The sequence below is a fragment of the Hylaeus anthracinus genome, unplaced genomic scaffold (assembly GCF_026225885.1).
Source record: "Hylaeus anthracinus isolate JK02 unplaced genomic scaffold, UHH_iyHylAnth1.0_haploid 0, whole genome shotgun sequence".
Lineage (NCBI taxonomy): Eukaryota > Metazoa > Arthropoda > Insecta > Hymenoptera > Colletidae > Hylaeus > Hylaeus anthracinus.
Genome location: NW_026533254.1, coordinates 6,547,856 through 6,574,533, shown reverse-complemented (window position 1 = coordinate 6,574,533; position 26,678 = coordinate 6,547,856). Strand labels below are relative to the sequence as shown.

Genomic DNA, 26,678 nt, shown 5'->3' with positions numbered 1-26,678 from the left:
GGCAACGATAAGTACGACTTGCCCTACGGCCATCACCCTTCGTTTGTGTGATAAATTGTTTAACGCGAATTGAATGCAATTGGAGTGAATTACGAACCTGAAACGAGCAAATTTTTATTCGAGCGATGATCGGTGTTTATTCGCGCAACATTCGTTCGAATAAAATGAAACACATATAACTTCATTTGATAATACAAATTATACTTTTTATCAACAGACGATTAATTTCTTATTAACTATTCAAAATTTGTATTCAAACGAGAATTTTGCTCATTTCTGCGAACTGCCAAACGATAATGAAACCTATGGAAAGTCGCGTATTCCAGAGTGTGTATGTTACGGGAAGACGACGTATAGTGTTATTTATGTTTCGTGTTAATGTTTGCTCGTCGTTGTCATGCGTGAATAGAAACCGCAATCTCGTCCCCACGTGCTTATCCATTATTTGAACCGGAGCCTCGTGGTACTTTATTAACACTCGTTGTTGGCGAGTGTTTACCTCTTCGATAGGGGGATAACGCATTGATTGATAATGATTGTCATCGTTTCGTCACTCATTATCTGCCTCGAGACGTTGATTCGTAATGTGCACAATGACTGTTGCGGTTTAAGTAGAAAGAAACATCGTGTCGACAAGAAAGAACTGAAATTGAAATGATGAATATTAACCCTTTGACCACGAGCAGCTTTTTGCTGGAAATTCTAAGATGCGTAGAGGTATGAATTTGAAAAAAATATCAGCTTATGGGGAACGATAAGACGGAACTTTTTTATATGTATAGTTTATTCATAGGACGTTTAGTTTCAAAAATAAAAATTAAACATTTAGATGACATTTTTCCTTAAAATTCAGTTTTTGCAACGAATTTCTAACTTTTCAATTTTTATTTTCAAACTAAACGTCCTATGAATAAACTGTAAATATAAAAAAGTTCCGACTTATCATCCACCCAATAATCTGATATTTTTATTTTAGATTGATTTATCGAATGTAAACGTCTTTCGCAGTCAAAAGATTAATTTACTCGTCATGGGTTGAATCGAATACGAGGTGCTCGAGTGCGCCCTGGTGATCGATGTAGTATGGTACCTTAAGTTTTGATGTATACATATGTTCGTAGTGACGCTCTAGTTGAACACAAGCTATGCAAATTTACTTAGGGGACAGGGAATGTACTAATGAAAAACGTACATATTCTGCAAATAGAATGTTGCATCATTGTAGCGATAGAACTGTTTCAAATATTCAAGTTGAGTCTTTGAGCTATTCAATCGTAATATTCGAAATTCTGTAATTAGGAGTTCTGGATATTCGAGTCAAGTCTCAATCATCTCTGAAGTAATTGTGTATTCAAAATATTCTTATTTGAATTACGTACTTTAATTCGAATTGTATCCTCAAAGAATAAAAATGGGTCTCGAGATAGCTACCCCAGACAAGGTCCCATAATTCAGATCATGAATGAAAATTTTGCACAAAGAGTAGGTACAGTTCCACGGTCGTCTTCACTGGCACAGTAAAACGATTACCTTTCTTTTCGGTTGGACGCCACGCAAACGGCGCAGCGTACTATCGGGCGTACGAAGCCTAAATGGCATTTCTTGGTGTGCGCGGTGCGACGTAAAGTCATTAAAGAATTTCTAAGGCGTCGGACAACGGCCTGCCACTGCGAGGCTCATTGCACGTATATCATATCTACCACGTTTGCTTGGTGTACGTGAAACAAGTACACGAAACTTCGTCCTCTTCTGTAATCGAGGTTGCATTTAATGCGGCCGCCTCTTGTCGCTGATAAACTACTAGGACAAATGTTCGACGAGTGGTCGCGCTCGCTTGGCAGAAAATTGAAACCAAGCTTGCTCCTAACTGCACCACGTTTATTCTAATCCTACGACGGGGGACGTTGACTCCAATTGCCTCATTTTTCAATTTTGAACATTTGCGGAGTCAACGAGAGACGTGGCGCAAGTTTACTGCTTACCAAGTAAACGGTTCCCTCGCGAGGGTGTGCGTATCTTCGCCATAAGCGTTCGACTTTTTGCTTTAGTATCGATAAACTTCAAAGTAAACTCTTGTTTCACGACATTAAAATAAGGCAAAACGAAATTACCCTTTGTACAAAGTACATTATTGGATTTACTTCAAGTCCTGTCGGGTGGAAGGTTTCGTAACTTTTTAATACAGCGAAGGGAACTTGTGCAAAGTGTATCGTTGCTGTTTTCAAACTGAAATTCGAAACTCCACTCGTGCAGTTGTTCAGCTTGCATAAATTCGATTCAGTTTTTATTAACATCGATTTGTTTAAAATGCAAGTGTGGGTTTGAGGAATCTGTCTCCTAGGACATTATGATATCTTCTGATTGGAGTATTATTGTACCAGATTAAATAAGTTACAAACATTGAAGACTGATCCTTGTGTGACAGTGACGAATTTAAATTAAAGAAAAGTTAAGTAATTCGTTGGTATTCTCACTGATAGAACGCAGGACTAATTGATTCTTTCTTACTTCGTCAGCTCTTTCACCACAACCGTAGTATGCACAAAAGGTATTCAATTACATTTTACACGGATACAATCGCGCTTCGATGATTCATAACGATTTCATTTTCATTAGCAACACTATGTCATCTAAATATATTCATTCATATACTGAATGGAGACATTTTGAAACAATTTTCTTGGAAACAATGCAATTACTCAATGAGAGGCTTTCAGACAATCGATTGCTTAACGTATTCCCTTGAATGATTGGTCATACGAGTATTTAATCACCGAATAATAGCAATAATAATAATAATAATTTAAACTTTGAGGAACACTGCCTTCGTGCATTGAAATTAGGAAATTTTTCGCCGACGAGACCTTTCTCGTGTTTTGAGACAGTTGACCAACCACGATTGAAGTTTTAAAGTAAGAACGCACGCTTACCATAAAAATATCTCGGTATACGGTCGACGTAGTCACGACTTTGAATGGTCTCGTTCCTGGAATGCTTGCTGCATGCAAATAACAACAAACGCGTTCACGGTACACGTCGATAAAACGATGGTGATTGGAAGTTCGTGTAATGCCTGTTTGACGAGCAGACAGATAACGTAGATTCGATTAAAACAAAAGGTTTTATTCATAGTATCCGTATCATAGACACTATGGTGTTAATTGATAACGTTAAGAATATAAACATAACAAATGGGTGTGTATGTAAACCATACTCAGAAGAAGGATCGAAATAATTAATGGAGAATTGAAAGAAACAAAAATTATTTTGAAGATGATTGTGAATTTATGCCATTTTGGAATTCATATCATTAGTGTTATCTCTTACCGTGTATTCACCTAAGATGAAGAAGCGAGAGACTTATCCTTTCACCGGAAGCGCCAGCGACTCCCTGAATCAAGTGTTTTTTCACGAATAAAAAGGAGCGAATTATTAATTCATGAACTTTCGCGGCGCAGCTTTTAATCGTAACTTCTAAATTCTGTTGCTCGCATCACGAGGAATTCCTCGTGCGATTAGTGGAACGTTCTTTACCATAGCACGTACACACACGATCTCGCGATGGTCACGCTCCAAAACTGTTACTTATTACTTCAATCTTATTACGCTAACGGAGCATTACCGCGCTTTAGAATCACTATTTCTCCCCGAGTCCCCAGAGGCCAGACACGAGCAAACATTTTATTCGATTAATAAATAACGAACGGGACGCCATGTTTATTCGATGGAGGCTCGACCACGTGCTCGTGGCATCGCGTTAAATGAAAATTATACAAGCATGATTTCGACTTTCCAATTTTGTGGAAAATGTAAAACATGTAAATGAGCTTAATGGACTATTCGATGAGCGACTGCTGTTTTCCATTTTTGCATACTTCAAACTCCTTTGGCTCAATTTATTTCCAAGTAACGAACTAAGTTGTGATTATGTAACATTAACATGAACTTCAAATAACATGAAAATAATTTTTAGTAAACTTTTTTATCTACGTATATCTATTAAGTATGTCATAGTGGTCACATGATCTGGGTTAAATTCGGGGTTTTCTAGAGCCAAAGAGAGAAAAGAAGATTTACCTATAGTTAATACAAAATAACTGCTTTATAATACGATGCTAATGCTGATATAATGAATTCTTATATTAACTGTAGGTAGATAAATTACATATTTCCTCCAGCTCTAATGAGAATTCTCATTTGAAGTCAACGATACACATTTCTGGTCTGTGCTCTCCGTGCTGGAAATCCAGAAATTAATAATCTAGGTTATTACAAGGAAAGGACCTAATTATCCTTAGCCATTAAAATACATACCCTACGATCTGGAGTATTGGCGTTAAGCCCTCTATTGGTTTTTAATGCCCCATAGCAACATTGTACATAGGGAACCACAGTTCAAATATTCCCCTTAGTCCCATTACCATTTCTCGGGACAAGCCAGCTCTTCGTGGGTACTTGACAGTGGTTCTCAACTGTAATTTAACATTGTAATAGAGATATCTAACGGTTTTCTCATGTAAAGTTATTGCTGCCGAACGATAACTAATTGGAACAATATTAATATTCGAAATTAGGTTTGCAATGGATTGAGCAAGTGGCATGAAGTGGTATTGGATAAATATATTAAGTAACATTTTATTTTAAAGCTAATTGGAAAGATATTTGAATATAACAATTGGAAATTTTCTTTAAATAATACTTGTTCGGCCAGATTTGAGATGAAGCATCTTTATTGTGTCGTAACGGAAGCTGTACCTTTCCATTTATTCTAGGGACGATATTGATCACGAGAAATACATGGGAGGACCACTTTAGGGAGATGAGGAGGTGGCTGGAAAAGTGGGGATAGCTGCTCGACATTGCAAATGCTCTGGAAACTGCTCTTGACATTGAAAAGATTTTCAACGGCATCAGCATTTTTCTTGGCCCTTAACCCATTAATACACGGTGCTCCAAAAATAAGACTGATCCTCGTGTGACAGTGACGAATTTAAATTAAAGAAAAGTTAGGTAATTCGTTGGTACTCTCACTGATAGAACGCAGAACTAATTGATACTTTCTTACTTCGTCAGCTCTTTCACTACGCCTGAAGCATGCACAAAAGGTATTCAATTACATTTTACACGGATACAGTCGCGCTTCGATGCCAACTAAATTCATTCATTCATATACTCAATGGAGACATTTTGAAACAGTTTTCTTGGAAACAATGCAGTTACTTCAATCAGAAATGTTCTATCTGGATTGAAAATTGAACGTTGGTCACAGATTATATCTTTGCTCGCGAACTACAACGTGTAGAACTATTCTTCTAACAGGTTAAAATGATAAAGTCATCAAATTGCTCTGTGTAATTATCTTGAATCTTCTGTTTTCCTATAAACAACGAATGCAAGTGGATGTACAGCTTGCGTCGAGGCTAAGTTTTAATTGAGGTTGGCTTTAATAACAGCATTTCAACTGCAGCTTGCTTCTTAAACAACCTACGTTGTGTTTTATTCGGATCGTATTCGTCCATGTAGTAAATAATGTGTTGGTAAATAAATTATCGAAATAGAAAGTCGCCCGTTTTCTCTGGAATGATCGATCCGCAGACCTATGTTCACTCATCATTTTCTACTCGGTTTAGTGAATATTACCAGCGCAGTTTCTAAACGTGTTTCAAAAATACTCTGTATAGATAGCACATGTTGTCCCACTTCTGGGACACTCTGTAGACCGTCTATTTCCAGGAAGAGTTTACTACTGAATTTCTTAATGAGAATTTATATTAAATTTTACTGTGAGAATTTTACTAAATTTCTCTATTGAATTACCTTAAATTACCAATAAGATTATGTGTCTGAGACTTGCACCAAAAATGTTCAATATAATTAATTATGGGTGCTATGAATGATTGTTACCAAATTCGTAAAGAAAATCAGTAATATTAACACCTACGTCAAAAGCTGTAATATTGAGAGCCCCAAACCAATCATTACACGAAAGAGTACAAGTATTTCCTGAACACATTGCAGGATGAAGAGCATTTCGTGGCCATTAAAGTTTGGGGAACGCTGTTCTGGATAGTGATTGATAGAAGCAATCACGTTCGAGCGGGGTTTAAAAGGATTCAATCAGACTGGACGGGCCGTTGATTGTTATAAAGTGTAATTTTCTCCCTTCTGGCTTCCACCTAGTTCCCTAGGGACCTATTAGATGGCTGGACGGGGTCGTCCGTTCTTTTATTTACGTATTCAGCGACGCTTCTGTCAGGAAACGCGCTCTCCGTTTCCTTTTTCTCTCAGTTCCTCTGCGCGCGGACTGGTCGCTAATAACTCGTGCATCTAACTACTAACGTCGTTAGTAGAGAAGAGCAAGCCTAGTGGCTACTATGCGCTGGTCAAGCCACGCAGAAACACCATAGTCTTGTTGGAACGGTAATTGGAGAGGCACGCTCTGTTTATGCGATTTAATTAGCCCCCGGGGAGCCGTGCGATTTGTACATCGTTGGATTCCTTCGATCTCTTTCTTACTGACTGACATTGAAATAAAAAGTACAACGTACGTGTTCTGGATCCGCCGAGGGATTCGTCGGTTAATCTCCTGCGCGCCTTTCTATGCTCCTGAAATCGAACTCGGTGGAGGATCCTTGCAACCACAATTTATTTTTTGGTAATTTTTTTAGGGGTTGTATATAGTTGGATACACCAAAAAGATTGTTTTAATAATCCTTACTATATTTCATCTTGTATACTTTCTTCTATTGGTTTAATTTTTACAGGTAGACATCCTAAAAGTAATGGAAAGTAATAAAGGTGAAAAAAGATTATTTACTGCAGGCCTCGTCGACGAAATGTACGAAGTTTTATGTCGATACCTTAATTCCTCGTGACTGGTTTACAATATTCGATCGACAGATGTTTTACAGTGAATTCTTTATCCTCCGAGCGAGGGATTATCTTAGGTCGTCGAAGATCGAAAGAATTAATAGGCTTAGAGAAGGGAAGATTTTATTGTGGGCTCTAGACCTAACTGTTTTCGTTCTAGCAGGTAGTCGTCCCTGATCCAGGGAGGACTAACTGCAAGGTATCTTGAGACGAGTAGACCATCTCGAAAAGAAATCTTCTGAATACAAAATCTGGAACAATAACATTGTTCCCCCTCTAATATTGTGCACCCTCTCCGGCTAATTTACGACACTGCTATATTTTCTTCGGCGACTGTGCTGTGCACTCGTTGTTTACGTACGCGCGAGTTTTGCCAGCCGCGTAATTCTCGGATGCGTGGGTGGCGGATTACGCGGGAAGATACTGTCGCTAGGCTGATCCCTAAAAGGAACCGACAAAGTCGCGTGGCGGCCACAGGGAGAACGTGATGAAAGCGATACCTGGTAGATCCGCCGGAAGCACGGTATTTCGTATTACGTTATATCTTGTTCCTTTTAATCGAGGAATCCGCGGACAACGTACCCTCGTCTCATGTTTCATCCTCATTCAGAATACCCCAGACAAAAATCGACCATAACGTAATGACACCCTCCCATCGATTACAATTTTAGTCATTCATTGGACAAATCGATTAACTCCATAAAACAAAAAATCGAGAAATGCAATGAAATAATGTACAAATAATAATAATAATAATAATAATAATAATAATAATAATAATAATAATAATGCGATGTAATAACGTTTGTCGCGTAATGGTATCAATCTTTATTATGCAGGAAAGTTATTATAAATACAAAAAGTTATAACTATACCAAGTGCTTTGACACTTGAATTTAAGATTTTTCAAAAAGTGGAATTAATCGATTTGTACAGTAAACGGCTCATTTCTTGTGATGAATTTTCGATAGAGGTTTATCTATACTATCTATACTAATATTATAAAGAGGTAAAGTTTGTTGGTCTATTTGTATGTAAGGGATAATTTCGGAAGTACTGATTTTAAAATATTTTTCTGTAATAGAGAGCTACACTATCCCTAAGTAACGTAGGCTATGTTTTATTTTGATAATCATTTATAAAAGTTGCTGAAAAGTGCACGCTTCCTACGAGTTCTCCCAAATCCAATTGAAGACGCGTCGTTTTACTTGTTTCGTTACACGTTGCTCGCGATGTGTCTTGAGAGACAAAAAGCAGGTCTTCTTGAAGATTTACTCGACTGCTCTAATTAAGGGTTTTCCTTCCACGAGGTAGTGAAAAGAAGCTTTTGAATTTAGCGCGGCGAACGCTGAATGCAGCGGGCGAACTGGACCGCGTCAATGAAACGTTTCCCCAGTGAACTTCTCGTCTCTGTGCACACTTTCAAACAGGAACATTCTTTGCTAAATAGACGACACGCTCGAGGCGAGATTCACGCTGCCTGACAAGCGCGAAGGAATTTAAAAAAATTAAATTTCAAAAAGAAAAATTATTTACACCGGTTTACCTTATTATTATGTTTTTCGCACACGTTAAATGGTGGATATAAATCCACATTCCTGTACAGCCTACATTTTAATATGTTTAATAGATTTACGAGTTTTTGTGGATCAATAAATACTCACTTCACAGAGGAGTACATAATAATACAAATTAATAATTTAATTTCCCAATAAAGAAAAACATACACTCGTACAAAAAAAATATAGGGAACACTTTATGAATCTTAAAAATTAGGCTATTTTCGAACAACAAAATGCTTTTTTAAAAACCTTTTTATGACTTTTTGTTACTAATTTGTACGATTTTGAAAGTTAACTCTTGTTTTCTCTCTAAAGATGACGTTCAGCGCCGACATTAGCGTTATCCAATATGCACCACGTCGATGTTGCCAGTTGATGAGTTTTCACCGAATTACAGCGAATTGAAAATAGCTTAATTTTTAGGGTTTATAAAGTGTTCCCTATTTTTTTTTTGTACGAGCGTATATGGCAATCTGGATACCAGTCCTCTACCTAGTGTACATTTATTTTCTATATAAGTGATGCTCACTTGAAACATACACAATTTTCATTATAAATATAAAAATCATGAAGGGGCCTATTCTACAATAGGGCCCGCCGATACCACCTTTTTTTTTCTATTTGTACGACTCAAAAGATGTCCCCAGACGCGTCCAATCGTAAACGAACTTACGTTTGCGCCAGTGTCGGTGTGGAACACGTGCTTGGATGCAATGGGATATCGCCTACGCAGGCACGCGAGTCCTCGTACTACAAAACCGGACGTGCGCCAGCGGATGTCTGCGTGACGAGTCGCGCAACACACGGATTCGCCTGACTCGCGGGCAGCGAAGTTTCTGGGAACAGTCGGTGAAGCCGCACGAGCTATCGGCGATCCAATTCGCCGATTATCCTAACAGCAAGTCCAATTGTTAGGCGGTCGTTGCTCCTCCCGCACGGACTTTGACGCCGTTTTCCTGATTGAATAACGAGATGCTGCTTATCTCGCCTGGGGATCGTTTCGGAGGCCAACTGTTTGTCGACGGATCACTCTTTAGCTGTTTCATTCTTGGTGAACAGTCGCTGATACTCGTACTCGGTGCCATTTGCCATTACTTGCACTTCTATTGTTGTTAGCGAGACATAGTAGTAGATTATCCTGCGCGAATCGATTATTTTTGGACTTCCATGTTGGGGATGTCGATGATAGCGGTATATGTTGTTGTCAATGCGAGATTAGAGGGGGTCTAAGTCATCATTTGTATAGTTTCGTAATTGTTTAAGAGATAGAAGTCGTCGGAGCTTGCAGTTTTTAATATCGTAAAAATCTCCATGGCTTTTACAATCAGTTTACGAAGTACTCGAACACTCTCCGTAATTTAAAAGATATCTCCGAAAGTTGGCAAACCACTGGAAGCAGTACCGTAGCAAATTCAACAGAACCGATCGATCTGATGTAACAAAAATGTTTACAAAGTTTGCGTTATATCATCGCGCACAAGGAGGCTCGCAGTACGTGACCAGTGAAATCATGTTAACGAGGGAACTCTTACAACGATTTTTCCACTTTCCCATGTGCTGTGGGAACAAATGGGGTTACACCTCAATTAAAGCAATCTTCCTTCCTGATCCAACGTTTACATCCGTGCCTTGAACGCCTGGACGACACTCCAGCTTGTACTTTCATCCATTTAAATACTCGAATATTTTAGACATTCATGTATTCGAACGTTATTTAATTATAATATTCATTAAAATACTCGTCGAATATTCCAATATTAAATTATTGTGATATTACACTAATATTAATATTATTCATATAATATAATATTATTAATATAATTAATTTTATTCTAATCTCAATTTCAGCTCCAGCCTTAGATTAAGGCGGTGTTTGTCTAATTCGTAACGCCTAATCGTGGCGTCATTTGCGCCGTGAGTGCTTGATTGAAATTAGTGTAATTTATTTGGCGCGTGGGTGCATACTTTGCAAAAGTATTCAACGTTGAATGTTTGCCTCGAGCTGTCGTTTGCACGCCGAGAAACGGGTAAACTTAGAGGTCGCGCATACACGGTGACATAGAAACTTCTTCGAATTGGATTAACATAATCTCTGGCTTAGATTATACAGAGTGAGGAATAATTCATAGTGCAGACCAAAAACAGAACGAGACCACGCTCGAGGGCAGGTCGAAGATGTAGAGAAACATTTCTTTTTATAAGAATTTGTTATCGAGAGATTAAACGATTGAATTCTAAGATTGTATTGGACAGAAATCAATTTATTAAATTAAGATAAGTTTGGTATTTAGTTTTTCAAAAATATTCTCTTTTTTGGTCGTGCAAAAAATTACGGGACACCCTGTATAATATGTTCTGTACAAAGATTTCGAAAATCAGATGTAATCGAGTATATTAGTAATACAAGCACAAGGACACCCCTGTATTTGGAAATGGAATCCATCGATGATGAAAGAAATCTGTGTAATTTGTTAAGGAGTTGTGGACGTTTACGTATCAGCGTTAAACATAATCCTTTTTACATTTGTCGTTGCATCGTTCCGCCTACATGTACTATTTATAAGATTCTTACGTTGTTTCTATGAAATGTTTTCTCACTTTCTTTGTATCCTCGGTTAAAGGTGGGGCGTGCGTGTAGCGATTCTATTAGCCAATCGATTAACGATTTTTTGAAAGCAAATCGGAGTTACATTCAGCGATCGTGATTTTAGATAAATACTTCTTATCCTTTATCTGATAATTACGAGAGAGTGAATTGAAACTCGTAATTTACGCGACGTGCGGACATAGTAGGATGAAATTGATAAATTGTATAAGATAATGCGTAGGCAACGCGTGATTCTTTTGGGAATAACAAGCAAACTTTAAATAGTGTATAAATTATAGTGGTATAAATTGTCATCCTCACGTTTGAATTTAAAATTCAGATAACACGGTAATTTATGCAGACGATTATATTGGAGATAATTTATACGCGCGGATTTATGCCAAATAATAGTCTAGTCAGAATAATAATTGATTGTACGATTGGACTGATAGCTTGATGTAAAAATATATTTGACATAATTATAGTATAGTCACTCTAATTGTAACGTAGCTTGCCAAGACAGTAATTATGTCGAATATATTTTTACAAACAAACTATTATTATGTAAGGAACCAATCATTATATATACCGAATTAACTATCATTTTGAATGCATCTGCACTGTATTCGTATCCAAATCGGATAGGTTGTGTCACCTCGTGGGCGAGAATTACGTATCCCGTGTAAAATTGATTGTCATAGCCGACCTATTATTTGCAACAATCGAGACGATTTGTTGCAGTCGATTCCACGCAATAATTTCACAGATTTCATACCATTCGATCATTTTTTCCACGTGGCAGCCTATAAATCAATGAAATTAATTCCGGATGCAATGTGGGCGCCATGAAACTTAGTAAGTCGATCGCAGTAGATAAAAGGATAGTCGGTTCACCAAGAAATTAAATTCCTTTTCTCCAGTGGTCGAGGAAGCGGCTCGCGAGTGAACGAACTCGTAACCTATATTACGTAATGCTATATCAGGAAAAAATCAAGCACGGTTATGCACTTGTTGTGATGTAATATTGTTTGTTTTTCATTTCTGGAAATTTTAAGCGTGCATGGCAGGATACCATTTGTCTAAGGTTACAGAAATAATGCTTGTTTAGGTTTGTTTCGGAAAATTGTATAATCATTTTAGGGACTTTCGATTAAATTTTGCTAAGGAAATTGAAAAAACGTTGCAGAAGTAGAGTTACATATATTTTTACAAGAATAATCATCAAAATAAATTGAGATTAAACTTATTTATTATTCACGAAGAAGGTCAGCAACCCATTAGCCAAAAGAAGCTTCTTACCCGAATTTTCATTCAATTGCTATTCCTAATTTTTTTATTCTCGATATAGTATATTAAATTATAACAATTGAAGCCTAAACGATTTTCCCAGAGCGCGTAGACGAATCTCATTGTCAGTGTTTCTCGATTTCTCACCGTCTGCCACTCCACTGCAAGACCAGGTAATTAAGAGATACCTGTCCTAAAGCAAACAACGTCTATCGCGAACTTGTTATCTTCGTTTGTTGGTAGCATCGGCGCTTTTACCTTGGACCCAACACGCTCTCTGCTCCATTTGTCACGATAACGCGAAAACGCCATTAATTGGCGGGCTGTCGTTTGTATAATCGATCACCGCAATCGGTTGATTTATGAAGAACTTCATCGAGCTGCTCGAGGTGATACCTCGCACCCACGCACTCGCGTTAACCATGAGAAAACGTCGCTTGGGTATCCTATCCTCCGTGGAGAGGATAGAATCGACCGACTATCGAGTTTCGTGACATTCGCGGTCGGATCTTAATCTTCCATCGCCTCGAGAAAAATCAGATTCGTTGATCATCTCTCACAATTATCTTTCGAGCCAGCGATCGCCAACTAGTCGTCATCAGTAGTGAATTGAAGTGTTAGAAAAGAAATTGAATTTACAACTGTTTTATCGGTTGATTAGCCTACTGTTTCAGAGAAGTTAAAACATTCATGGACTCAAATGTTTCCATACAAGCTAGGGCGAACACGGACTTAATAATGGCACTTTTGAAACTTCAGCTTTCCTTTATAAAAAATTTATATCGAAAATGCCTCATGCTGAGAAATACCAGACTCTCCAGTATCAATTACAAAGTATTGAAGAGTATCTCACAAAAAAATTTGATCATAAAATTTACATAGTAAGTCGTAGCTCCTCTTTATTATCGACTATCATTGTTTCGACAGTTTCCAGAGAAAGGGAAAACAGGTGAGCATCGGATCCAGTCGTTTGGACACGGGTTCTCCGGTCGTCGGCTGTTTACGACGGATTACATTACATTGGCCAGAGTCGGTGACGACACTTTACTAGATCGATGTCGAAGGACACCCGTAGGTTTGTCACACGAAGTCACACGAGACGATTACTGGGATTTCATTTCATCGATCTGCAAGTGCATACACTTGCATCGACGTTCACCGCTGGTTTTGCGTCATCTGAGACGATAGTCGCGTCTTCCAAGGAGCCTGCGACGATTTATCGATGAATTTATCGTTTCTTTTTTTCTCTTTTCTTCGGTTTTTAACTACTTCCTCCGGTTAATCGACCAGACCTACGCACTGGATTCAGTAAAACTGTGGATGCTTTTACACGAGATCGTTTGCGTTCCCCAGGGGCTGTCGATGAATGCTAATGACGGGTTTGAATGTCGTTTAAATATAGAGGCGTTTGTGGCAGTGCATGCACGCGAGGCTTATGAAAATTTATATAGGGTCCTTGGTGAACAGATTTAGTATGATGGTTCGAGTTCCAGTAACTTATATTTTTCAGTGAGTTCGAATTATTACAGGACTTTATTTTTCCTTGGTTTCATTTCTTGGTTAATAAGTAGCTGTAGACCAGGATCTGCTGATCAGTCTTGACGAATTGCATCAAATTTATCAAAAAATTGAAAGCATTTTATTTCTGAAGCTGTTGTATAATTCATACTGGATCTCTCTTACAGTTTTTAATTATTTTCTTATCCAAACATCATATATAATAGTTGAGCTATACATTCATCCACGCATCGTTTAGTTTGGGTATCTTATTTTTTTAATTTCTTCCATGACAGATAAAATACAACACCTACAACAGAGAGTTAAACACAATAATAAAAGTAGTAAAACATTAAATCGTGCACGATCATCGAATGATCCAGTAGATCGTCCAACGCCCACCAAAATCTCGAAGCTGCAGTCTCATCCCTCCCAAGGCTAAACGTACATAAGCCTATTATGAAACATTGTTGGAGAGCCTCCCATAAACAGATCCCCGTAACATAAAACCCATTCATTCCCAAAACACACTTGAAACACGCTCCGTTCCCTTGCTGCCAGTCATTCGGTGTACCAAAAGCGTGTTGGGGAGGTCTTCAACCACTCAATTCTCCGTCCCGTTTATGGTTACGGTTCGCCTCTGAACAAGCCATGATGGCAGGTCTCTTCCGGCATCATCCTACAGTTTGATCCCACGAATAAGACGAGTCAGTTATCTGATTAGCTGTGAATCTCTCTTATTTCCACGTAAAACCACGTTCGACTGACACGAGGGCAAGTCGGGGACGGGGATACCTGACACGAGAAGGGACTAAATTATCATTCTCAAGCCCAATAGATCTTATTCAGTAGATAATTTGAGTTTGATAAACCCTGCTGGAGTTAACTATTTCGCGCAATATTAATTTTAAAAACGACTCCACTTTACGTGGTTCACATCCTTGACCTGAACGTGAAAGTAAACGAGCCCTCTTCATCAAATCGCTAAGAAAGTAAAAAGTAATCGATTAGCAACCCTTCTAACTCGAACAATCGTTTAATGCTATCTTCGTACCAATCTATACCGAATTTGTACCTTCTAAATCTTCATTCCTCGAGCGTTATTACAAATTAAATAGTCATTCCTTCGCAAGATGACACGTTCCAACGTCCTCCGTTCTTTTTTTCAGGCTCACGTAATTGCCAGACGCGCCGCAACGCACGGCGTCGACTCTTCGATAGTCTAGAAGTTAAGGGACTCTCAGGGTATCTAAATACAGGACACATCCGCGTCCGAGGAGGGACTAAACGTCGACGAAGACGAAGAGGGAGGCCGGTGCGGGCCACCGGGACGCTCTTCGAGCCCTTTCAGCTTCCAGGATGTCGTACGCCAATCGATTCCCGTCTTCTCAGCACACTCGTTATCGCAGCAGCTGGGGGCCCTCTTCGGTGACTGTGTTCAATCGCGCCGACGTACCGAGACCCTCCCCCGAAGAGGAAGAGTACGCCGAGTTTTACCACGAGCGTCTCCACTCGGCCCAAAGCAGACAGTTGCTGCCACTTCAGGAGGACCTGGCCGATTGGATCAATAAAACGTTAAGTGAGTACTCTACCGAACGATTCGAATATTGAATATTGTACGAAATGCCAGAAAATGTGAATTTCAGGAAAATTGAGAGTTTAGCGAGAATAACGTGTGGAAAATGGTACCATGTTTTTCATTCTTTCCGTTTTAATGGTTTAAATTCATGCGAGTTCCAAAAATTTGTTTAGCAATTATAGTAACGTGTTGTAGTAGGGGTGTGAAACTTTAATCTTCACTTTAATCCTTTCTTTCTACTATTTATTTGCTCGATGTTATATTTGATACAAATTCATGTAACTATTTGATCGATAGTACGCCCCATCATGTATGGATTATTGAACATTCTTGGGTTTTCATTTTTATCGAAGCTAACTATGAATTTTATTGCAGACATAAATATAAATTTCTATCAATTTTAAAATAATGAATAACGATGGAAATAATTTTTTGATCCAACCAACGTAGAAAATAATTACTTATGGGGTGCATGTGTTCGTCATTTATTATTTGAATACAACTTTGTCCATCTTTAGATGTACGTGACGCGTGCACGGGTTTCGTGTACGCGCAGCTTTAGTACCGCACAAAAGACTCGCATCTGGTGGGACGTGGGAAAGGATATTCGTAACATTTGGCCTTTCGTTTTGCGTTTTCGGGGGACGGTCACGCGAGAGACGACTGATGAGAAAAAATTGCTCCGTCTTCGCGGACGCCATTGTCCCAGGGACTTCTTGAATCCCAAATCGTATGATATGTGTCCGGAATGGTAATTTCAAACAGATGTAACGCGATTTGGGAAAGGTCTGACCTGTATATCGGTGGTTTACAAACTTTCAGAGAGACATTTTTATTTATTCTGGTGGTGTTATTAAATTCTACTGTTAAAATCATAATTTCTGTTTTGTTTCGCTATTTCCCTGTATAGCCACAATTTTCATTCACTTCTCTGGTTAACATTTTGCAATAAAAATATGTTAATGTTAATATATAATTTATAAAAATGAATTTTTCTTAAAATTAATTATATACTGGATACTTTGTCTTTTTACGGACCACTAGTACCAGACACGGCTCCTCGGTGTTGTCTCTGCTAATTTAAATCTAATCTCACTCTACACTTTTGCACTTTACACCTTACACTTTACACTTTAACCTTTTATATCTATAGATCTTATTACAAGTTCGCAGCCATTAGCTCGATATTATTCGCGACGAAGGACTGTTCGTCACAAATAATACCAATTACCAGATCTCACCACGTGGAGGTTGCTGCGACTGGAGTCCCGGAGATAGAAGGAATCAAACTTCCTTCGATCTCCCTCTATATAGAGTATACATACGTAGATGCATACTCTACATAGAGTCGACGAGCTTAATACTAAGTACGAAACGATGAAAATCAAAGGAAAAGAAAATTCCCTTCGATTTTCAAAGTCTATGTCTGACTCTGCCAAACAATTATTTGAACTGAGAGGGTGAAGTTAAATTGAGATCGCGACGCGACGCGACCATGAAACTGGACTTACTGAGTCAGTCCCGTCGAGAGGAAGACGACTGACGCCTCCGAACCAGTCCTCCACACCCTGCACCCATCTGGGAGCCACGATAGGACCCGACTTGCACCCGTATCACTGCGCTTTGGACTTACTGCACTGCGCCGGGAGCCTGGACTACACCAGACGGGATACAGGGAGTAGAGAACCGATCCGGAGGAGCCGATTGTCTTCCTCTCGAATACAGGTCCACCAGGAGGACGTCAACCGACCTTTCTGTCCAGTTACACAGTTGGTCACTTCACTTATCACATGAAGTAATAGTGACCGAAATGAAGAACTGAGTTGCGAGTCCAATATGGACCTACGAACAAACAAAAGAATTGAACAAATGATTAATAATTATTTGGTAGAGGACAAACACTCGTACACGCATGCCTTAAAACTAACCAAACCAAACTAAGATACCCACAACCAATACCAAGATACGATAACTAAGGGAAACTACAAATAGGAGGGACGCGAGACGCGGACGCGCGATCGCGAGATCCATATCGACCGAAGGATCGTCGAAGAATGAGCTCTCATCCCTCGTGTACCTGTGTCGATCGAGGGTCGAGGGTCGCGACTCGCTTGTACCTCTCGAAGTAGAGAAAGGAAAGGGCGAACAACAACCCTGTAACGCTCGATTCGAAGGCACGTTGAATTCATCGACAAAATAATTCGTGAAACATTAATATCACAGCAAAATCATATTCCCCATCATTGTTTAAATAATAAGTCTTGTTAATAATTAATTTAACTACTGCCAGAAATTAATATTTAGTTGGTCTAATCAATACATATTAAAATATTGACAAATTTCTCACGATTAATGTCCCGAACGGATACTTATTCCGAACCGTAATTGTTATTAATGTTTAATCGAACACTGAATGATACTGTATGTATCACAAATTTTTATTTATGTCGGAGACATTAATTTATATTAATAATTAATATTAAAATATAGAAAAATTGCTCATGATTAATGTCTTCATCTCACCCTGTATAAATCATAGGAAAACAAGATATAATCTATGCCACAACCCACTAACTCGCTTTCGTTGTTTTCCTGGGAAATTTCATAGATCAAACTGCGGCAAACGTCGATACCCAATACGTTTCGCGATTCCCCAACGTGATACGTTCGACGAATTTCAAAGTAGGTGAAAGTTTTCTCGACTCCAACTAGATTACTCGGGATGAGCATGAAACGGACGCGTTCTCAGAAGAACTTAAAAACTTTTTCGTAAGTGCAACGAATACGACTCGTTCCCTGGACTTTGTTCGATCGTTTCACCTACTTTTCGCTCTAAATTATTGCTGCTTCTGATTTCTCTGGCATTTTTTTTTCTTACCGAGTTCTCGCGTTCACGCTATCGCACATTTGCATACGAACTTTCCCTTTTTTAAATCGTATTCACCCCTTGCCCGAGTCTAAATGCAGTTATTATATTTTATGAGTTTAATATATTCTTAGACAGTTATTACTTGTCGATTATGAACTACTTTTTAGCCATGAAAATCACACTGTACACGATTACAAGTACTTTGGCTTAGAAAATGAAACTCCACAGTGAATATTATAATAGTAATCGATTTATTTTTGCCTTTTCTCTGAATATTGGACAGAATTTCAGTCGAATGGTTTTATTTCATGTTTCGTCCATTTTGACGGTGTTAAAGTTTAGAAAATTTATTGAGCTGATCGAGTAAGTCGAAAGTTCGATATATGATATCAAAGTGGACGACTTACTTTTTTATAAATCAGCGCTTCGCGGAGAGTCGTCATTGGTGCATTGCAGGAGCGGTGTATCAAAGCAGAGACGATACGAAATAATGTGAAGAAATAATGTAAATGTCAATATTGAAATCTTCTAGTATACAGTGCTAGTGGTTTCTTGTGATTGGATCAGTGTTCATGATCAGTCCACTGAATGCACCCATTTATTTCGATCTCAGGCACTAGTTTGACCGCCTTTCCGAACTAGTACTTTCCTAATACGGTGCCAATACGAGTCGATGCGTGAAATAAAACCGTCCCGATATATCGAGCGCACGACTTCACTCTTGCACAGTTGTATCATTCTGCGAATTGAGTAACATGCTCTCTGCCTCAACCTCTATGCCTGTCCTATTATCATTCTTAATATTATTACTTTTACCACATTCGTATATTTCTGGTGAACTCTGGTAAAGCTCGTTTCTCTCACTCTAAAAATGAAGAAGTCGTACTAACGATTCGTTTTAAACGTCTTTCCGCGAAGATTCGACTCGTTCCAACCGCTTCGAATCGAGAAGTCGAATAAAAATCGCTTTGCTCCTGGGCATATTTTTATCTTCGCAGCCGTTCACCGGTTTCTTATCGACGCGAGGGCAAGTTGTCTCCATACGAAATGTTCCCAGCATTGCCATATATTTTGGTGAACGGCGCAGAGGAGCGCGGTTTCGCGCGACCTCGAAGAATCCAGCCACGAGATCTGGACCACCGTGAAAGATTGCGACACGAGCGGTCTTGGATGAAAAACGACTAATACGCGGATAAGCTGGCATCGTGGTGTCCCGAAGATCACAGATGGGCATAATTTTTATATACAAAAAAAAAAAAAAAGAACGCAGAGCAACGAATGAAACACGACCAGTCGTTTGGGAGTCGGTAGAGAGAAATTAAAATTTCTGGTACTTGAGGATAAAAAATTTTAACCCTTTGCACTCTGCGCCATCACGTTGCAAAAAATGCGGGCAGGAATCGCATTATATAGAATAATCTAACTCTGGAAACGTGTCTTTTTTGTATTATTAGACTTGATTATAAATTCTTATAGCTTTCTCGAAGCGTTGTCACTAACAAAATTTGTTAGACTTACGATGTTCTCTTATAGGGGACATCCGAGTGCAAAGGGTCAGATGTTTCTGGATCCTGAAAACCCCATGTTTTATCTACGAGTTCCTCCTCGTCTCGCTCGAGAACAAAATCAAGCCGAATAGCATACCTCCGCCGGTCCCGACCGCGTTGCTTATTTCGAGACAGTGCTGTAGTGAGATACCTTATTTCCACGACTCTTTAATCGTGGTAGAAGAAGGGTTTAGTCGTTTTAAACTGTTAGCTGTCTGTAATGAAACTTTCGTCGAGTACAAAGGGTTAAAGTTGAAAAGTATCAGCAACGAAATGTGCTATATTTCAAGGTCCACATTGAAGGTTGAGAAGCGCTGTCGCACGGTAGCTATTATTCAGAGTTTATGTGAAAGAATCCATGACTCACCGAATATTGGCAACGAATCGAACAGCATTATATCGACGTACGTCGGACGCGTCTAATTATATCTCATCGCAATATCACGCTGACATGCCACTCTCTCGTTGTAGCTTCAAAGCCAGAACGACAGAGATAGGTCGGCAGCCTTTAACGTGGAACCGTGTGGGTACCTTTGCCGTGTAGTTACTATTCATCGTTCGCCGGTGTACGATTCAAGTGCACACCCACACTCAGCACCGACCCATAGATTGCTTGAAATGCAGCGTGTGGCGGTCAGCTCTCCCGTCTGCATTCAATCGAGGGGGACTTTAATGCGAGGGTGAGAGACACGCCGGGGTGTTTGCGCTCGCTGCGCAGAAAAATAACCGTGGACACGGCTTTTGATATTTGAACTGAATTACGTATTTCGGGTATGTCCAATTACGTTTGGTCTTGATGCGTGAGCGAATGTAAATGGCGGTCCTGTCGCGACCCCGTGGTTTTTCGGTGGCATCCATGATTTAATTTCTGACCTGAAAACTTTTATTCAGATTCAGGCTTGTGATCGAGGATATAAGTGTATCGTTTTTGATTCTGTTTCAGGTCTTTCTATAAGAGTGGCTATTGAAGTTTTGATTTTCTCACATTTCTGCTATCAGAATAGTAAAATAATGAACATATGAGCCGTTCACTGCACAAATCGATTAATTTCGCTTTCTGAAAAATCTTAAAATTAAGTGAAGAATGTAAGTTAATCTTAAATTTCAAATAAATCTTAAAAATCAAAGCACTTGGTCGATTTGTGCAATGAACGGCTCATATAATGAACAAAAATGTTCGTTATAAAAAAACTTCTATAGCAGGCGAAGGTGTCAAATAATACAGCATACAGAAACAGTTGATTGGTGTTAGTAGCATACAAAAATTTCCTCAAAAAAGGACACACAATACAAAGCTAACATAGCGCCACAGAAGAATTTGATTAGTCTCACTGATGAAACTGGGGTACAACTTGCGTAGAATCTTTCCATCGCCAAAAATTTAGCGTCGATTATTGAAATAACGCACGAATAATAGGGGGGGGGGGGGGACCTTTCGACCCACACCCTGCGTCTCTCGCAGCAGTCGCAACGGGTCTGACTCAACCGGAAGTCGGGCACCCCTCTTCCTTCGTGCCACTTCTTCTCCCTGCATCGCGGGGTACCTGAAGCCGCATTACGCATAATGGGCGGGTACGCCTTCCTAATACGCTTGCGCGTATGCGAGCTCATCGGGTCATGGAGCCGATGAGACGAGGTTCGCGAACGGGCCGACTGTTTGGCACGGGCCATGGACGCCCAGCGAGCCGTGAATCGCAGAGACGAAAGCTACGGTTCAAGTCTGGCTGTTTATCCGCCATACAGACTTCCTCGACTCGCTCCAATATCGCGTAAGGCTGGTTAGAGTCGATCTTTGGACGCACCGAGTCGTGGTAAACGGAGAGGGGAAATTAAGGTATTGATTATCGAGTGATTTAACTGATGTTCGTTTGCAACCCTCCGTTCCCAGAGGGCTTGAAACTTTGCAGCCGAGATTACACGTTTCATTTGTTTTCCTCAACCCTTTCGATGATGCGAGGGTGTTCTTTTCACTAGGTAGGGGAATTAGGCGTTTCTATTTTTTGGTATTGAAAAGTTTAACTCACTCAGACCTGGCGTCCACAATTTAGGACACAGAATTTCAAAATTACCGACACTATCGTTTAGGGGGAATGTCCTTATTAGTATACATGAAGAAAGACCAGTTTTTAGTACGAGAAAAAAAATTCAAATCTGACAGGGTTAAGGAATGCAGAAGTAGTTTGAGTGTAACAAATTCTGAAATATTTCTTCGATAATAAGAACTATAAGATAGGACAATTTTTTCACTGAGTATGAATTTTTATAATTTTCCATCTAGTATGTAGTAGCATTCTACTGCAAGAATAATTTAATATTGAAGATCCACAGGTGCCTATGTAAATTTCCCTTGACAATGGCTCTTCGTACGTTTACCAGTTTGTTTTTCTCTCCCGTAAAAATTGCAAATTCTCAACGACCTGAATATGACGTCCTTGGTCGAGGATCCTCGGCGTGTGGTCCAAGCGATGAAATAAAAATTGTCACGCTGGTAGCATGTTTTATGGTAACATGCGACCGCGGTGATTTATCGTGCTCGAATTAATGCAACGATCGAACAATGCCAAGGACGACATCGATGATACTGAAAAAGGATTGGATCGCGTTAAAGAGGTCGACCATTAAAAACCGAAGGGTAGCATATCAAGGATATGAAGGAAATGCAGGTCACGGTGTACGGTGGTTATCGATACACGCGATCCTCTCTTATTAAGAGGGAGAAGAGGACGGTCTCCTTGTCCAATAAAACCGTAGCGAAGTTCTTCCTTTTCATGAAACGACGGGAATGGACTGTCCAAGGACACGAAGAAATTGATGCACGAAGGAGAGTTCCTCTCGAGCTATTATACAGGGTAATTCCAGAAACTGGGGCAAGCTGTAGCTCATTTCCAAACGTAGATACGAAATGTTGTATACCAGCGTCGGGGACTTCTTTGATGGTGTAACTTTTTTCTTTGATCCAAGCATCAGTGTCCAAATTTGTTTCTTTTAAATGAAAACGTGAGCTTTTGTTACACGAGTCGATTCATTTCATCATTCTGCATACGAGAGTATTGAGATAAATGTAAAGCGTGTTTATTGTAAAAAGCAATTGTTTAAGAGCATCTAAAAAATGGAACACAAAAATATTTGTAAGACACAATGTGCTTCCAACTTTAACTTGTGCGCCGCATGGAATGTACACATTGAACGTACAGTGTCAAGATCGATCCGAAAATCGATCGATCGGTCCAAGTAGCGGTAGCCTCACGAAGAGGCAAATTAACTTCGAACAGGCGCACGATAAATCGCTATCGAGATTCATCAAAACCGGCGAAGGTCTACAAAATGACACAGCCGTGTCAGGGAACGTGAGAAACGATTCATGGAGCTCGGATTGCTTCAGATTTATCTACCGAAACCGCTACCTAAGGCACCTTCCGTATCCTCTGCTCGAATCGACGCGCCTCGATCTCGATTCCGGTACCTGCTCACGTACGATTATCGATTAGGGGCATTCTCCCATGGCAGAGTTGGGCAACGATCACACAGTGATCATTATGTAGTTCATTTGGCATCACTTTGTGATTACTTTGCGAATTCATTGCGATCACTTTGTGATCCACTTGTGACAACTTGAATCTCCATTTCTCTGAAATATAATCTAAAAATCACTTCAACAACGAACGATTTCTCAATTCTAAAGACTCCAACGGGAGGGTATATTGCCCATACATGGAACTAAAGAGCAGAATGTAGGTTGCGGATGTTAATCTAATAGGAAGCTAAGAATTTCGACTCCCCCGACGATCAATCCTCGAAAAATCGAGTCGATTAGAAACTCGTACCGTTCACTGCTCGGTCAAGCGAGAAATGATCTTAGCCGAGACACTCTCACGGTAGGTCAAGTCGTGCGTGACAGCTTCGAAACCATTTCAATTTCGTTCAACGTGCGAACAGGATCAAGGCCAGGATTTCTTTTTCGAGCGCATGGTGGTGCACTGTTCCTAACGAAGCCCGCGATTTTTGTAAAAGTAATAACATTGGCTTATGACCTGCGGGTCTATTGGAAAACTGTATTGGTTCAGTCGTTTCACGCAGGCTTTGTATAACCTAACAAGACGAAAATTGGCAATTGATACGCTCTAAAAAGTCTGAAGTTCTGCAGAAATGAAGTATACGTATAAATTGATATTTTTCATTGGTGTTAAGGAACAATTTCAGAAAGGGAAACTAAGAAACTGGACCTAATACCGAAATACTGACTGTGATGGATTCTAATGTTCTATAATAACGTATTACAAACTTTGATCAAGTCCTTCTGACCCAACACATCGGAGTCACAAACAATCTATACATGTACAGGCCCAGACGAGTTCCCCAAAGGTTCCCCCAGGGTTAAGCAATTTCCACACGCTTGCGTTCGAGATTTACCGCCGTCTTGGCTGTAGGTTCGGTTTCCTCACTCCTGTCTTTCTCACGAAAAATAGCATCGAGCAGAGCGATCGACCAAACCCGCGGGTGAACCTCCAATAAAGCTCGGAGTGTATGCGCCGCAGACACCTTTGATCGTTCTCCCACGCTGTTGGGGAACGATCGACGGCCGGGGGGGAAAAGAGAATCTGAGGAAAACTCGCGACACGATCCGTGCCACGTATATAGATATAGGCGGGATACGATGGGAAATAGGAACTAGGTTGGGCTGACGGAGCGATAAAGCCTCGCAGATACGGATGGTAATGAGAACCGGCGCGCAGGCTCGTGACTCGACCTGGTAACAATAGGGTTGCACCCGGGGCAGAACCACTGGAAGAGTGAAAAAAAGACGTTTTAACGGGCAATGCTCGTGAAGTAAAGTCCATCACACGTTGCAAGACACACACGTGCATGTGGCGAACGACGGTTGGCTTGCGAACGCCAGATGCCGTGGCTCGGATCTGGATCGCGAATATTGTTCGCATATGGCCTGTGGGACACAATGGGCGAATCGAGAGTACGCTGCTGGGCTCGTGATAACGGCCGCTCTCGTGGGATGCCCACCCTCTTTCGATCTTGCGAAAGATCACGGGCGTGAGCGTATATAAGTGCGAGCCGCGACGACGTACAACAACTCGGTCACCCGGAACTTGGTGCGCGATACTCCAACCAAACGGGTCTAATTTATGTTTGACATTACGTCGGGTAATAATGCGGCTCGATGCGAGCTCCATAGCTTACGGGGACGCTTTGGGCTAGAAACGGGTAATTAGACGCGGATTCCCGTGTGAATTTCGTCGACCCAGGAACGCCCTGTCGCGGAAAGGATGGATTTCGCAAAGTGAGAGAACTGATCGAAGTTGGGAAAACTTTTTTTTGGAGGACTTAGTTGTGAGAAGAAAACGCAGTGTCATTTACAGATGCCATGGAAGTTGAAAAGATTTCGTGTGGCGCCATGAGAAATTTTATCCTTAATGAGACAGTGGTAAGAAGATGAACTCTAAAAGACTTTAAAAGCAGGCGTCTACGACTATCCAATCTCAAAATTGCACGGGACTATGGAGATTGCGATAATTAAGCCGTTCATTGCATACATCGATTAACTCCATAAAACAAAAAGTTGAAAATGCGACGAAATAATGTACATTATTTTTTTTAAATTCTCTTTGTAATATACATTCAAATAAATATTGAAGAATGCATAAAGACAGATGTTGCTCTCATGTAACGGTATATATAAAATTAATAAGAAAGAATAGTCAAAAAACAATCGTCAATAATGTTACCTACTCGATTGTCCTACAATTTCACTAACTATGCTTATAGTTATACATAAAGTGTACCAAAAGTTTCTGAATATTACAAAAGAATGTAGTAAAAAATGACCACGCAACGTTTCGCGCACAATGCGTGCACGCTTGTCGCGAAAGTTTCCGCGACAAAGCGACAGTCACCCCACCGTTACTGGAGAAGAATTCGACTACGTTGGAGTGTATAAGGAGGGTTGGTCCATTGTTCCCGACAATGACGCCACTTCTTCGATGCTCTTGACAGTTTTCAAGCGACCGTTTACGCGATTCGTTGTTCCGTTCTTCGACACAGATTAATCCATCGCCAAGACGCAGTTGTGGAGGCTACGAAACTAACCCAGAATTGCGTTTATGTACGTCGTAATGTAAAATCAATGTTTTCCTTGTTTCAGACGGGGATTACGTGACGGGAGACAATTTCTTTGATTCGCTCGACAATGGCGTGGTGGTGTGTCGACTGGCGAGGGTTATCCAGGAAAAGGCGAGGTTGGCGATCGACGCTGGAAGAGCGAAAGGGGTAAATAATCGTTATTCTTCAAGGGTGATAGTTTTTTTCGTCCCTTTACGGATGAGTGTACTGAAAGGGCCTTATCGCCAAGATAGGAAGATAACTATTCACGCAAATTTTAATTTGATTCAGAACTCGAGTGTTTTATTTTTAAGAATAGATGTTCTATCATTATTTTCTAGCCACCACCTGTGATAAGGGGACGATGCTGGGAGAACGCAGCGAGACGCAGCTTCTTCTCCCGCGACAACATGGAGAACTTCATTCAGTTCTGTCGTCGTCTGGGCGTCCACGAGAACCTCCTGTTCGAGAGCGACGACCTCGGTAAATCACCGCAATTAATTCCAATTACAAAGATTACACGGACGGGATGCTTTATAATAATTATCATTCATAATTACTGCGGTCTGAGCAAACTTTACCATAGCGTTTTCAACCCCAAGTGTTGGTATTCTTCGGTATAGAAAAGAATGATGAATTTAAATAAAATGGTGATAATTAAAAAAAATATTATTTTGTTCAATGCACGACTCTATTAGGTTCTTTTCTATCATTTTTATTATTACTCTTATTACTAATTCCTTGTATACCGAAGAGTGATCCAATAACC

General features: G+C 40.0%; 2 protein-coding genes across 3 annotated transcripts in view; one reads left to right on the top strand and one right to left on the bottom strand.

Annotated features, from left to right (window-relative positions):
• LOC128895943 (uncharacterized) overlaps nt 1–26,678 on the bottom strand; it is a 151,656-nt gene that overhangs the window by 52,508 nt on the left and 72,470 nt on the right. The gene's annotated exons all lie outside the window — the stretch shown is intronic.
• The window catches only part of LOC128896222 (growth arrest-specific protein 2-like), a 36,165-nt gene that overhangs the window by 858 nt on the left and 8,629 nt on the right, over nt 1–26,678 (top strand). For both annotated transcript variants that reach the window (XM_054159436.1, XM_054159437.1), the window contains exons 2-4: nt 14,973–15,382; nt 25,953–26,077; nt 26,251–26,392. In XM_054159436.1, the coding sequence (XP_054015411.1) occupies nt 15,163–15,382; nt 25,953–26,077; nt 26,251–26,392 (487 nt within the window). In that variant the 5' untranslated portion in view covers nt 14,973–15,162. The remainder of the gene's footprint in view (nt 1–14,972; nt 15,383–25,952; nt 26,078–26,250; nt 26,393–26,678) is intronic.